The 15,572-nt window shown below is 38.9% G+C and overlaps 1 protein-coding gene across 1 annotated transcript in view; it reads left to right on the forward strand.

Annotated features, from left to right (window-relative positions):
- SrpRalpha (signal recognition particle receptor alpha) overlaps positions 1-15,572 on the forward strand; it is a 135,425-nt gene that overhangs the window by 96,774 nt on the left and 23,079 nt on the right. The window contains exon 10 of the mRNA XM_090388178.1: positions 4,783-4,996. Coding sequence (XP_090244304.1) covers positions 4,783-4,996 — 214 coding nt within the window. The remainder of the gene's footprint in view (positions 1-4,782; positions 4,997-15,572) is intronic.

Consider the following 15,572-nt stretch of genomic DNA (forward strand, 5'->3'; position numbering starts at 1 on the left):
ATTTCACCCATCCATCATCATCATCAACCATTTCAATCCACTGCAGGATGAAGGCCTCTCCAGCAATTCCATTTCCTTCTGTTTTGTGCAGTAGCCATCCATTTATTACCTACAAACTCATGAATTTCATCTGTCCATCTCCGTCATTGTCTTCCAGGTTTTCTTCTAGCTCCTCTTGGATACCATTCTGTTGTTATTTGGTTTTTAGGAGCATTAGCAACTAAGGCCATATTGCTCCGGGGATATGTGGTGGTCATTCCCTCACCTTTCCTCCGTATTTGGTGGTCATGGGCTCGAACCTCGGTCTAATCAGAAGCGTGTGCTATGCACTGCTGCTCCTGCCCACCTGGCTGATGAGGTGCCTCTGTTGTTCTCTTAGTCCATCTGTCATCATGTCTTCGAGCTACGTGTCCTGCCCAAGACCATTTTAGTTCTTTAGTTTTGATAAGAATTTCACCCATCCACTCGCTCCAAATGTTTGTCTACTTCTGCCTTGAATCTGTTTAATCTATCAACTTCTACAATGACATATGGAAGTTTGTTCCAGCAATCAACCACCCATTGGCTAAAGGCAAACTTCCGCACGTCTATCCTACAACTGTCTTTCCTCAATTTGCATTTATGCCTTCTCAGGCGCTTATTCTGAGCAAGAGGAAGAATCCCATCAGCATTGAGCATGCTCAAACCATTCAAGCCTTTATATACCTCAATCAGATCACCACACAGGTGCCTAGTCTCCAGATACTGTAATTTGCAAAACTTAAGCCTTTCTTCGCAAGAGCAACCCTTTGTTCCACTCACTAATCTTGTTGCCCTTTTCTGTACTCATTCCAAAAGCTCTACATCCTTTTTAAAATGAGGCCTCCAGACCTGTACATAGTACTCAAGGCATGGCCTGACCAATGTCTTATACAAGGGGATAATCACCTCCTTATCCCTGCTAGAAAAATTCCTGTGTATCATTGATGAGACACCATGAGCTACTCTTGCAGACTGTCTACACTACTCAGAAAACTTCATATCTGCCTGCACAATTACCCCCCAGGTCCTTTTGACTCTCTACCACTATCAGTGTAGTACCTGACCCTACGGTCGGTCTGGTTTGCTTCCACCCATGCACACAGGCCACATTGGCAACCTGAGCCAGCTCACTGTCTCACCTCTTCCTGGCAGGGTGGGGAGGGAACAGCAAACTGTCCCCTCCCCACCCTGCCACCCTATTTCTTCCCTCTGGTGAGGCATGGGTATGCCCCACAGTAAACTGGAGTTACCTTCCCTTTCGGCTCCATATTTCTGTCTATCTCCCCCCCAGTCTTCAGCCTTCACCCCACTCTATCTGACAGCAACGTGAACACGCCCCACACAATCTAAAATCACCAATCGAAATTAATTTTGCCCAACATTTTGGACTTCTCCTAGCGCTTCCTGCGATGCGTACGCAATTTTTTTTTAATAGGTCCTAGCCACTGAAATCTCAGGAAATTAGGTGGCAGGACCTGCCAGAGTTAATCTTAGTCTACTGGTGTTTCCTGGTCTGCCTCCACGGGGCAAGTGGGGCAATGTTGGGCCTCAGTAGGGGTCCAGCGGCTAAATGACCAGATGAACAACGGTACACGACACTACACATGTACAATATCCATACACTTTTGAATCTCTGGCACACCCATCACAATGCAACCAACACGGAGATGGGGGAAACCCCTGGTGCCGCTTGACACTAAACACACTTTCCACTTTATCAGTGTAGTACCACACAGTTGATACGTTACTCTTGGTTTACTGCTTCCAATATGCAGTACTTTACATTTGTCAATGTTAAACTTTAGTTGCTACCTCTCAGCCCATCTGCTCAACTTTTCTAGATCCTGTTGCAGCAGCATACTGTCATTAGTGTCATTAACAACCCTGCCGACCTTTATATCGTCTGCAAACTTGGACATTAAGCCTGATATACCATCATCAAAATCATTGATGAATACGGAAAACAACAATGAACCCAACACTGATCCCTGCGGGACTCCACTAATAATGTTAGTCCATGAAGAGCAGTGTCCATTGATTAACATTCTGTCTTTTCCCACACAACCATCCCTTTATCCATAGCAGCAATTTGCCTCCAATGCCACACTGCTCCAATTTGTGCAGTAGTCTTCCATGCACAACAGTGTCAAAAGCATTTCCTGAAATGCAAGTATATGATATCAAAATTATTTTTTGCATCCAGTTCCTTTGTAACCACATCATAATATCCAATCAAATTTGTCAGACAAGACTTTCCCTTAACAAACCCATGCTGTCTCTGAATTATTGCTACAGTCTTGTCTAGATGATCCTGCAATGCATCTTTAACCAGTTACTCCATTATTTTACCCGGAACAGAAGTTAAACTAACTGGTCTGTAATTGCTCGTGTCACCCTTCGATTCCCCTTTGTGAATTGGGGATACATTTGCACATCTCCAGTCCATACGTAAGCTCTCATAATTATGGCCAAGAGTTTGCTTACTTCCTTTGCTGTCTCCTTTAATAAAGCTGGATAGATTCATCCACCCCAGGTGTCGTTCTTATATTTATCTTCAACAATTTGTCCTCCACTTTACTCTCAGTTATTACAAGATTATCTAGCTTACTGCCAGAGTTTAATACATCTCTGGCATTCCCCTCCCTGAATAACTCCTCAAGTGTGAATGTAGATGCACAATATTCATTTAGTGTGTTAGCTACCTGAGCAGGATCATCAACAGTTGAACCTTCAATATCAAGTGGACCAATCTGATTCATCCCCTTCCTTCTAGAGTTTACATAAGTAAAGAACTCTTTGCTGTTTTTCTTTGCATCCTTTGCCAAAGATTTTTAATAATCTGCCTATGTCTGCCTAACCTTCTTTGTGACTTGGTTACAGACCAGTTTATATCTATCATAGGCTTCTGTGTCACCTGTTAATTTATATGTATCCCATGCATTTTTCTTCTCTGACACATGTCTGATTATTTCATCTTACATCCATTTAGGCCTAAATCTTGAACATCTATTTCATCTTCTTTTAAATCATCTATTTCATTCTAAATCATCTTACATCCATTTAGGCCTAAATCTTAGTTGGTATGAAAAGCTTAGTAGCTTCCATGATTAATTCTTTGAATGCTTCCCATTTTGAATTTGCTGTTGGTAACATCATCAGTTGGTTCCACTGTATATAATTTAAATACTGTCTCAGACCACCATAGTCACCTTTATGAAAGCAAAAACTCTTCTCTGATGGTAGTTACCTCTTTGAGTAAATCCCACTTGAGCACACTGTGATCACTGCCACCTAGTGGTTCCTTTATCTGCAGATTCTTAATGCATGAAGAATCACTACTGATAATCAGATCAAGAGTATTACTCCCTCTAGTTGCCTCCCGAACATGCTGCTGTAGAAAACAATCATCCAATAAATCCACAAAAGCCTTGCTAGTGTGTGAGTGACCAACCCACAAATTCCAGTCAGTCTCTGGGAAATTAAAATTCCTCATTATAAGACACACTCTGATTTACTGGCCCACTGTATTTCTCTGCACAATTGTTCATTATACTCATCAGATTCATTAGGCCTATAACACACACCTACTCTCATCTTCCCTTTCCCAGTGCTTATGTCACACTAAACACTCAACATTGCATTGTCCACCAACATCAGTTGGATGCACTTCCTTTGATTTTGTGTTTCTTAACTAACAGCATAACCCTTCCTCCTTCCTGTCCTGTCTATCCTGTATGGCGCCTCTGTAGCCAGGTGGGCAGGAGCAGCAGTGCGTAGCACACGCTTCTTGATTAGACCAGGGTTCGTGCCCACCAAATACGGAGGATGCAGAAAGGTCAGGGAATGACCACTGCATATCCCCCTGGAGCAATATGGCCTTAGTTGCTAATGCTTCTAAAAACCAAACAACAACAACTATCCTGTATATTTTGTTATATACAGTCACTGAAGAAAAATTACCTATTTCTGTAATAAAGTGCGACTTTTAAAAGTTAGTTAGTTCATCAATGATTTTGAGCTAAAGTAAGATTAATTTCAGCAAAAATTAATATATTTTAATTTCTATTCACTTAGAACAACTATAACCAAGTTTTGTTCAAATGACCTAAAATGATAGATATCAAATAGCTGCTTCTCTTGTCTGTATATATGTAGGTGTGTTGGCTGTTTCATTCCTGACGGCCAGTCATTGACACCTGCTGTCTACCTATCAAGCAGCTCTTTTTAGTTAGTATTGTGATTATTATGGTTCACCTTGCAACATTCCTACAAGTTTACACATTACCACAAAAACCACAGCTATCTTGTATCCGGAAGATAATCCACATATTTCTCTGCTTTATTTCATTTCTATTGTGTTCCATGTCATATATCTGGAAAGTTTAATGTTCTTTTATCAACTTTTTTTGTCAATTCTGTGAGGTATCTGTTTACCTCACAGAATTGACAAAATCAAATACTGCTAAAAGTTCTCAGAATGTGATACATCATTTATATAAATGATGAATGGAGTACATCATTTATATAAACGATGTACTCCATTCAGAGATTTTATCAGTCCACATTTCAATAGAAATTTTATAATTATTTGGGAAGGGATATTTTATAATTATATCTCTTCCCACTCGCATGCTCTCCCTTCCTTTGAAATCTTTATTTGTACTCAAATCAGATTAAATGCTTACAGTTGTTCATTTTTTATTTCTATATTATTATAATAAACCCTTTACCAATTTCTTTTGTCATTCCGAACAATTTCAGATTGCATTTTGGCTAATTGAAAATGATTTTCGTGTACTGATTGCTGCATGTGATACTTTCCGAGCTGGTGCAGTGGAACAGCTGCGCACTCATACTCGTCATTTAAATGCATTACATCCCTCAGAAAACCATGGAAATCGTCAGATGGTTCAGCTGTATGAGAAGGGCTATGGAAAAGATGCTGCTGGTATTGCCATGGAAGCTATTGGCTATGGTAATATATTTGATACTAGAAGATGTTGAAATTCTATTATTATAATCTGATAAAAAAAGATAAAAATTTAAGTTTTATTTAGAATACTACCTCTGAAAACATAATAATTAATATACATAATAATAAACAAAAAATATTTTCTGTTATAAAATAGAATCCTTTGTAATGAGTAATATTCGTGCTATAATAGTAATCAATAAAATAAACTTTGATTGATTTTCATTATGATTTGTGGAAACATTGTTATATTACTGTTAATTTTCATTTTTTTCAAGAACCTCAGTAATTAGTTTGTTCCGACAACAACCCTCTGACTGGAGGCAAACTTCTGCACATCTACCCTAACAGCCATCCTTCCTCAATTTGAATATATGCCCCCTCGTGCTTAGTTGCCCCTGTATCATAAAAAACCAAAATTAAATCAAATCAAGCCCCCTCGTTGGTAGTCTGAGCAAGAGGAAGAATGTCATCGGCACTGAGCTTGCTCAATCCATTCAAGCCTAAAACACCCCAGTCAAATCACCTTGTAGGTGCCTCTTCTCCAGATGCTGCTATTTCCAGAAATGAAGCCTTTCTTGGTAAGACCACCCTTTTGTTCCCTTCACCAATCTCCTTGATCTAATCCGCACCCATTCCAGTAACTCTACATGCTTCCTAAAATGAACCATTACACCTGTATGCAGTATTCATGGTGAGCCTGACCATCATGCACACAGTGTTTAGGATCAAGTGGCATTGGTAGTTTTCCACAATCAGTTCTCTTGTGTTGGCCAGATAGCACGAGTGACATGGTTTTTGTAGTGTAGGGTAGGATTATATTAATCATCTGGCCTCCTTAGCTGAGGGGCCTCATTGTACACCACTGGCCCCTAGTTACTATGCCAGGTGCAGAGAACTGGTTAGGTATTAGGGATTACATGCTGTGAACAGGGGGAAGAAAAAAGTTTTTTTGTTTGAAGAGAGTGCAGGGGTTGACAGTTAAGTTTTGGATAATAGGTGAGAGCGAGGAAGTTGGATGAAAGGAAGGCTTCCACCAGGAATTGAAAGAATAAGGGACAGCAGGAACACCCACTCAAAGGCCACCCACCTTCCACCGGAAATAATGGTAACTACTGGGCAGTCAGTTCTTTAAAAAAAGCAGCATGTGTACCCTGTATGCACGAAAGATGTTTTATTTTATGTGGAAACTTCTATGGCGGCACTAGAGTAAAATCATTTAAATTTTTGAAAGGTTTTATCAAAATCTTGAGAAGTAGATTTTATTAAAGCCTGCATTTTATTCTTGCATAATATTACTACCTGCTGCTTACTCTACCAAATCAACGTTAGTGACTGAGTTGGCATCATTTAGGAAGTGATGCCATTTCCATATCTTAGTATGAACTTACTCTACTGAATCAATGCTAGTGACCGAGTTGCATCATTAGTGCCATTTTGGAAGTAGTGTCAAAAGCATTTCCGTAAAAAATTTCGTTACCAATCGATTTTACTCTAGTGCTACCGTAGATGTTTTCACATCAAAAATCACACACTAGCCAGACCAGCTGATTATTACCTTGTACAATGGAATAATCACCTCCTTATCCTTGCTAGCAAAATTCCCATATATCATTGACCAAACCCCATAAGCTGTCCTGACCACCTGTCTTAATTTCTCATAGAACTGCATATCTGACTGCACAATTACTTAAGTCTTATTCGTTTTCCAATACCATGAATGTAGTAGCGTACAGTTGTTTTGTTAATCTGGGACTACTACTACTCATATGCTGCATTTATCAATGTTACACTTCAGATTCCATTTCACAACCCATTTCTGTTTAATTTTTTAGATCTTGTTGCAATAGCTTACCTTGATTACTGTCATTAACCACCCTGTTAACCTTTGTATCACTTGCAGGCTTAGACATTAAGCCTGGTATATCTTCATCGATATCATTAATAAATACAGAAAATAACAGTGGGCACTGATCTAGCACTGATCCCTGGGAGACCCCATTGATGACATTAGTCCGTGAAAAGCAGTGTTCGTTGATAATCACTCTTATCTTCTCCCACTCAACCATCCCTTTATCCATAGTAACCTTCCCTTAATGCTGTACAGGTTACTAATAAATTGAATAAATATTTTTTGTACTCATGCAAAGGAGTTTTTGAGATGGAATTACCAGAAGTCTATATAATATTGACTGCAATGATTTTATGATAATTGAAATGATGCTGAGAGTGCAATTTTGATGGGGATTACCAGAAGCCAATACAATATTGACTGGGACTTGGATGGGTTTATGATAATTGAAAGGAAGCTGAAAGTGCAGTTTTAACTGATTAAGTTTCTGTTGATGTTGTTTTACAATTCAGCCATGTTGGGATGTAAAATGATTGCCATGTGAGCTGCAAAGACTTTGTATGAGCTTATCCAGAATTTTTTCTCTCTCTCTGCTTCATTCTTGACAAAGAGGGTGAGGCATACGTCGAGGGCCTAGACATTCTGCAACATTCTATAGAGTGTGCACCTATAAGCAAGATTAAATCAGTTAGATATGAGGAGCTTTAAAGGAGGTTGGCAGGCAGGACTCTTCAACCACAGCAATTCCAGGTTGGTGGATGAGAGATGAGCCCTATGGGGAGTTGGTGCTTACGTTTGTAGTCCACCAGAGTTGGGTAGCGTGGGGAAGGAGCAGTCAGAATGTTGGTTGAACCAAAAACCCTTTACATAAAAGACCTTTATAAATTTATTTCATTCTTAGAATAGCAAAAAAGGAACAGACTAGTTCCGTTTTTTTCATGAATTTATAACTCTCACCTTTAGCTCATTACTTTTTATCTGAAGTTTTTCTCTCAAATTAATATTCTGAAGAGAATAAAAATCATTTAATTGGTAATATTTATTGAAAAAGCAGCCCTTTTCTAGTTCATCTAAGGAGTTTAGCATCATGACAACATTTTTTTTTTTTTTTTTTTTTTTTATGAGAACCCCAAACACGAGAGGTATTATAACCTATAGTACTTAGTACCGTGCTTGGGTTGGAGGTTGAGAAGACGAAAGAAGATATTTGTTGATATTGGACTTGAACTTCTGTAGATTGTAATTTTCAGGAAATATGTATGAAGGAAGGTTGTTCCAGAAAACGGCAGTTGAATGAATAAATGAGGAAGATGAAAAGTTGGTTCTGTGGGTTTGAAGTTGGACAGTAAATGGATGTTGGCTGGTGGCGGCACGTGTTCGGACTGTTTTGAATGAGAGAGCGGGAATTATAGAAGCCAATTCAGAAGAATTGGCTTCTATAATTCCTGTGGAAGTATCTGTAGAAGAGGCATGCAGCAGAAACAGTGCGTCTATGAGAAAGCGAGTGGAGAGACTCTGTTAGAGATGAATCATTAATTAACCTAACTGCCCTCTTCTGAATGGAATCAAGAAGCCTGAGAGAGGTTTTGGGGGCACCACCCCAGATGTGGGAACAATATTCCATGGCAGGGCGGATTTGCGATTTATACAGAGTGAGCAGCTGTTTGGGAGAAGAGTAACGCCGAGAGCGAAAGAGAAAACCAAGTTTTTTAGATGCAGAGGAAGCAATATTTGTAATGTGCTTGCGCCAAGAGAGATTAGAAGTAAGGGTAATCCCTAAAAGAGATATATCATTTTGCCTAGAAATCTGAGTGTCACTAAAGATAAGCATAGGAGCAGAAGAATCCTTTTTGCGAGATATAAGACAAGATTGAGTTTTAGAAGGGTTGAAATCAACTAAGTTGTCTTTGCCCCACTGGAGAATTACCTGAAGATCGGCATTTAAGGAATTGGCAGCAGATTTTCGAGAACTTGAAGCTGATTGAGCTGGACAAGGTTTCTCAAAATGGAAAGTTGAATGCAATGTGCTATCATCAGCAAAACTATGGATAGGATTTCCAGTCAATGGAAGAAGGTCATTGATATACAAGAGGAAAAGAGTGGGGGAAAGAACTGAACCTTGGGGGACACCGGCATTAGTGGAGAAGTTAGAAGACAGAAAGCCATCTACCATCACCCTCAGTGAGCGATCAGAGAGAAAACTGGATAAACAATTACTAAAAACAGTTGGCAAACCATAAGATGGAAGCTTGTTTAGAAGACCTTTATGCCAAACACGATCAAAAGCCTTTGAGATGTCAAGAGCAACTACTTGTGTTTCACCGAACCTTTCCATTGAATTAGTCCATAAATGGGTAACATAAGCCAGAATATCACCAGTGGATCGACACTGACGGAATCCATACTGGCGATCGTTGTGTGATCAGACGGAAGGTTTCTAGGTAGTTTAAGAGTTGGCGGTTAATTGATTTCTCCATTACTTTAGAAAGAGTAGAAGTAATTGCAATGGGACGATAATTGGATGGGAGGGATTTGTTACCCTTTTTAGGAACTGGCTGGATATGAGCAAATTTCCAAGCAAAAGGAAAAACACCTTTGGAATAAGAAAGTGAAAAAAGGCGGCAAAGAATAGGAGTAAGTTCAGGAGCACAGGTTTTGAGAACAAGTAGAGAAATACCATCAGGACCTGGAGCTTTCTTAGCATCAAGATTCATCAAAATCCTTCTGATATCCTTTTGACGGAAGACCACAGGAGGCATTGAATGGAGCGTGTAAGGAATGGTGGGAGGTGTTTTACCAAGATCATTAATACATGAGCTCGAAGAAAAATGGGATGCTAGCAGGTCAGCTTTATCCTTGGCTGAAGTGACAACAGAACCATCTGGTTTGGACAGAGGTGGGAGCAGAGATGGGCAAAAGTTGCGGCCAATAGCTTTGGCAAGAGACCAGAATGCTCGGCTACCATTAGGGCAAGAAGCAAGTTTTCTACTCTTAGCCTGTTCAAACTCTAGTTTGGACTGATTAATAACTGCTTTACAATTGTTGCGAGCTTTGGTGTAGGCAGAAAATGAAACTGAAGAATTAGAAACAAGCCAATTACGATATGCAGCGTTCTTCTCTTGGACAGCCTTAGCACATTTATTGGAAAACCAAGGTTTAGATAAAGGACGAGATTTTAAAGTGGAGTGTGGGATAAAGGATTTCATTCCTGCAAGAATAATTTCACTGACACGATCTGAGCAAACGTTGACATCAGAAGTTTTGAAACAGTAATCAGACCAAGGAAAAGAAGTCTCGCAGGTCATCCCATTTTGCATTCTTGTAATGCCAAACAATATGAGGTTGGGAATAGGCATGAAATAAAGGTTCCATTGGAGAAGAGACAATCACCAAGTTGTGATCTGAAGTGCCTAAAGGACCTCTCACTTCAACCTTGTACTTAGAAGGGTTGTTTGTGAGAAAAAGATCAAGCGTATTGGCTGTATGATTAGGATTGTCTGGTATTCTTGTAGGTAAATGAACAATCTGTGCTAGGTCATTAGTAATTGCAAAAGCCTCAGCATCTCGACCTGCTGGGTCGGTGTGACTAGAAAACGGAAGCCAGCTGGAGTTGTGAACGTTAAAATCACCAAGGAAAATTACCTCACTGTTAGGAAAGTTGGACTGGAGAAAGTCAAGTTGCAAAGAGAGGAAGTCAAAGAGCTCCAAGTGATTAGTGGAGTTGGGAGAATGGTAGAGACAACAGATGGATTTTACACTATGAGGTAGAGAGATTTTAAGCCAGAGAAGATCAAAGAGAGGAGATTCCAAATTGCCAAGTCTCTGACAGGGAATATCAGAACGGATATATGCACAAGTACCACCTTTGAGGCGAAAGGAATCATACAGCAAATAATTTGGACATCTGAGATGAGCAGTAGTTGAATCAACTGATAACTGAGATTCAGTCAGAAAAAGTACATGGGGTTTGGAAGACTGCAAGTGGAAATGGACATCGTTGAGATTAGAATTGAGACACGTATATTTGTGAAATGAATTAGGAAGTCCTTGGGAGGTTTAGATCTTTTCGCAGATAAGCTTGCTCTATTATTTTGACAATTCATGGTGTATTCAATAGTAAGAAAAAGTGGGTGGGACATACTGTATGAAGTAATGAAATTTTTGGATATGGCGTACATGTGGTAAGAATATACCCAGATCCTTGACATAACGTGGCCTCGACAATGCTCCCCGCATACACACTACTCGGACTCCCTCCAGTCACTATCTGGCAAAGTAGAGGTTGCAAGATTATACACTAGCTGATCCGGAAGCTTCCTAAAGAGTTACCAATAGGTTCAGTCCGGTGTACTAACTAGCGGCCGGCCTGCGAACACCGTTTTAGAGCTGTACCCTCGAAATGTAAGGAATATTGGATCTCGCCACGACATTCATCATAACCTCAAAAATCATCAATCATACTGCATGATGGAAGAGATAGGGAAGGGTTGGCCGGAACTTAGCTCTAGAGACTAAACATGGGTTCCACCACTTCAAGCCTCCAATAAGCAAAGTGGTGGTATTTCACCGGTTGATGAGAGTCATCTACCACCTAGTAAGTTTGGATTCAGATCTTGTTGGTGACTACTGGATGAATTCATAAAAGCTTTTGAAACTAACTCATACAGAAGGAGTAGAATCCCCACCCAGTTATTCTGGGTTTAGTCTGAGCAACATGTAACTCAACCCATCAACACGCACACTAGTACAGGCAATAAACAGTAAGCAGCTGATGAACTAGCATGCCATATATTTCTCAGAACTAGTTCTGCGTTAGTTTTAGCCTTATTAAAGGCATATGATGCAAGAAAGCAAGTTTATACAGCATCAGCCAAAAAAAAAAAAAAAATTCCATTTGACATAACCATTTTCTCTAAAAGTTTGTCCTGGAATTTATTTAAGCTATCAACTTCAAAAACGACAGATGGAAGTTTTTTCCAGCAATCAACTACCCGATGGCTAAAGGCAAATTTCTGAACATCTGCTTTGCAGCAACTATCCTTCCTCAATTTGAATTTATGCCCCCTGAGGTTTATAATCTGATCAAGAGGAAGAATCTCATCAGCATTGAGCCTGCTCAACCCATTCAAGGCCTTATACACCTCAATCAAATCACCTCACAGGTGCCTAGGCTCCAGACACTATAATTTGCAGAATTTAAGCCTTTCTTGGTAAGAGCACCCCCTTCGTTCCCTTCACCAATCTTGCCCTTTTCTGTACTCGTTCTAGCAGCTCTACGTCCTTCCTAAAATGGGACCTCCAGACCCGTGCGCAGTACTCAAAGTGTGGCCTGACCATGGTACCATTCCTTATACAAAGGAATAATCATAATCTTCTCCCTGTTAGCAAAATTCCTGTATGTCATTGACAAGACCCCATGACCTGCTTTGGCACCTGTCGGCACAGCTCAGAAAACTTCATATCTGATTACACAATTACCCCCCAGGTCTTTTTCATTATCTACCACCCTGAGTGTAGTACCGCACAGTTGGTATGTTTATCTGGGGTTACTTCTACCCATGTGCAGTGCTTTGAATTTCTCAATGTTAAACTTCAGTTGCCACTTCTCAGCCCATCTGTCCAGCTTTTCTAGATCCTGTTGTAGTAGCATACTGTTATTACCATCATTAACAACCCTGCCAACCTTTGTATCATCTGCAAACTTCAACATTGAACCTGATATACCTTCATCAATATCATTGATGAATATACAAAACAACAATGGGCCCAACACTGAACTCTGTGGAACTTCACTAATAACATTAGTCCATGAAGAGCAGTGTCCATTAATTACCACTCTATTTTCTCCCACTCAACCAACCTTTTATCCAATTTAGCAACTTGTCCTTAATGCCATACTGCTCCAATTTGTACAGTAGTCTTCCATGTGCAACAATATCAAAAGCTTTCCTGAAATCCAAGTACAGTCAGTCCTCGTATAACACGTGTTTACATTACACGAATTCGATCATACACGATTTATAAATAGGGGAACGTTATCTTATATAACATGAACCGAATTCGCTTATGCACGATTCGCCTTTGTGTTTACAAGAAATGGCAGTCGAACGCGGAATCACCCCAACCGAACGCAACACGATAGGAATGAAGAAGATTCTGAAAATGTATTTATGTGTTTTATATCAGTGAAGGGGAAACACATTTCACCATACTAACGTAAAAACCAACACAATTCCAGCTATCGATATAATCGCAAATGCAATTAGATGGAGTTTACTACCAGTTTATAACAGATTCCGCTAGCAGAAACGAAACTGGAAATTGTTTTTATTGTTTTATGGTAGTAACCCCCAGAAATGTGCTTTAGTAAAATGTGGGGTGTTAATAGTGTATCTCGGCCTTTACGGTGTTGTTTATTCAGTTGCTATACGCGCGCAGCTTTGTTTATGTGTATTAAGCGTGCTTCCTCGTTTTGTAATTGCGCTTTATTCCCTAAAAATTAGTAAAATACTTAAAAGGTGTGAAAAGGAAGTGTCCTGGTGAAGACACTGCAGATTCAGAGAGAAAAAGAAAAGCAATATCGATAAACAGAGGTGGACTGGGTCAAAAATTCTTACCCGGGAAAATTTATAGTGGCCTCATACTACGGTTTATGGCCAAAATCACACTGGCCTCCGGCCCACCAGGGTTTCCCGGGTAAGGCTTATGGCCAGTCCGCCTCTGTCGATAGAGAAAAAAATATGAAATTGTGAAACACTTTGAGCGAAATGAAAGACCATGTGATATTGCACGTGCTACAGACCTAAATAAGGCAACGCCGAGAATTACAAAGAATGCGGAGAAAATAAAAACAACTCAAAGTGTAATTAAAATCCATTAGATTAAGACAAGAATTGGAAGAGATGGAACGGCTGTCATCTGTTTGGATAGAAAATCAAATAAAAAACAAGTTTGCTTACGATAGAAGCAAAAGCATTAGCAATATTTTATTACGTAATAGTCGTAATAAAATACGTAAGCATTTTATTACGACTATTTTGTTTAATATAATAAATTTTTTACGAATAAAATACGTATTTAATTCGTAAAAAATACTTTTTTAGTATTAAAAAATACTAAAAATACTTTATTATAATATAATAAAAAATGTATTATATTTTTTATTATGTATTTTAATCGTTATAAAATACTTACGTATTTTATAACAATTAAAATTACCCGATTATTTATTGTGTTTGGTAATGTTTTGGTTCCAAATGTGTGTTCAATCTTGGGTGGTCGGCACCTAACCCCACTTTTCCCATAGGGCCTGTTGTTTATATTGCACGATTTTGCATTGCACGAGGGTTTCTAGGAACACAACTATCGTGCTATACGAGGACAGACTGTACAGTCAGTTCTGCTATAACATGGTACGTATTCCTAAAAATCTCCGCTTTATGGTATTTTGCACATTAAAAACAACAGTGCTTATGAGAAAAATAGGTATAGGGGCAGAGCACTCATGATTCTGAAAATTTATTTTTATTTTTGTTTGATTGAAGATTTCATGGAAGGGGAAACACATTTCACCATAATAATATAAAAACCCACACAATTCCAGCTATTGGTATTATCGCAAATGCAGTAAGATTGAGTTTACTACTCGTTTATAGTTATATTGCACTAACAGAAAAGCCCAATAAACCGAGAACTGCAAATTGTTTTTATTGTTTTATAGTAGTGACCTCTGGAAATGTACTCCTCCGCTCACTTTATCCCGCCTCACGAAATTTCTGTTCAAACAGAAAAATGGGAGCTTCTGAAAACGTGAGTCGTCCTACAATATCACCTATTATCTTGTGAATATACAGCAAATGACAATAGTGTATCCCCAACTGATACATCTACAATAAATGGGAAATATAGCTCTCGCACATTTGACGCTTGACATTTTTTAAGCTTCGTAAACTTGTATGTATTGTTGTGCAAGTCTCTATGTTCAGTTTGGTGCCGAGCTTTGCATTCACTTGGTGTTGCTTGCAGACGAAATCATGCAAGATATTGCAGCATAACTCAGCAAGTCAGTGAATGCTTAATTTGAATAATATACAAGCATACCTCGAATAACGAATAGGATGCGTTCCACGAAATTACTTCGTTAAGCAAAACTTCGTTTTCAGAGGTAAAAATACTATGGCCAGAATAGGGATACGTTCCTACGTAAAGAAAATGAAAAGCTTTTTTTTTCGAACAAAGAAAAGTTTTATTAAATAAACAGTCAACTTACATACAAAGTGAAATCACATTTTAAAATATGAGTCTAAAGTTGATTACTTATGCTTTTTTCTCTTTCATTTAACAATTGCCTATACGGAGTTATTGCATTTAACACTGATCGCTTAACAATAACACTTCTTCCTAAATCAGGATCATTTTCACTAAAAAAATTTAAAACGTTTTCAATGTCATTTAAGCACCTTTTTAAATCTTTGGTTGTTAACACTTTTTCGGCAGGAACTTCTTTAACTTCGTCTTCATTATCTTTGTCTTCGTTGCTAACAAGGTTTTCTAAATCTTCCACTGAAAAACCATCTTCTGCATTCAGTAAATTTCTAACATCCTCTTCATCGACATTTTCGAAACCTATTGATTGAGCCATGTGGATAACTTCATTTCTAATTTCTTGGATGTTATTTTCTTCTTCTAGTACAACTTCTGGCCATATTTTGTGCTAAACTCCATTTA

The sequence above is a fragment of the Mastigoproctus giganteus genome, chromosome 13 (assembly GCF_048544385.1).
Source record: "Mastigoproctus giganteus isolate SK-2022 chromosome 13, ASM4854438v1, whole genome shotgun sequence".
Taxonomy (NCBI): Eukaryota; Metazoa; Arthropoda; class Arachnida; order Uropygi; family Thelyphonidae; genus Mastigoproctus; species Mastigoproctus giganteus.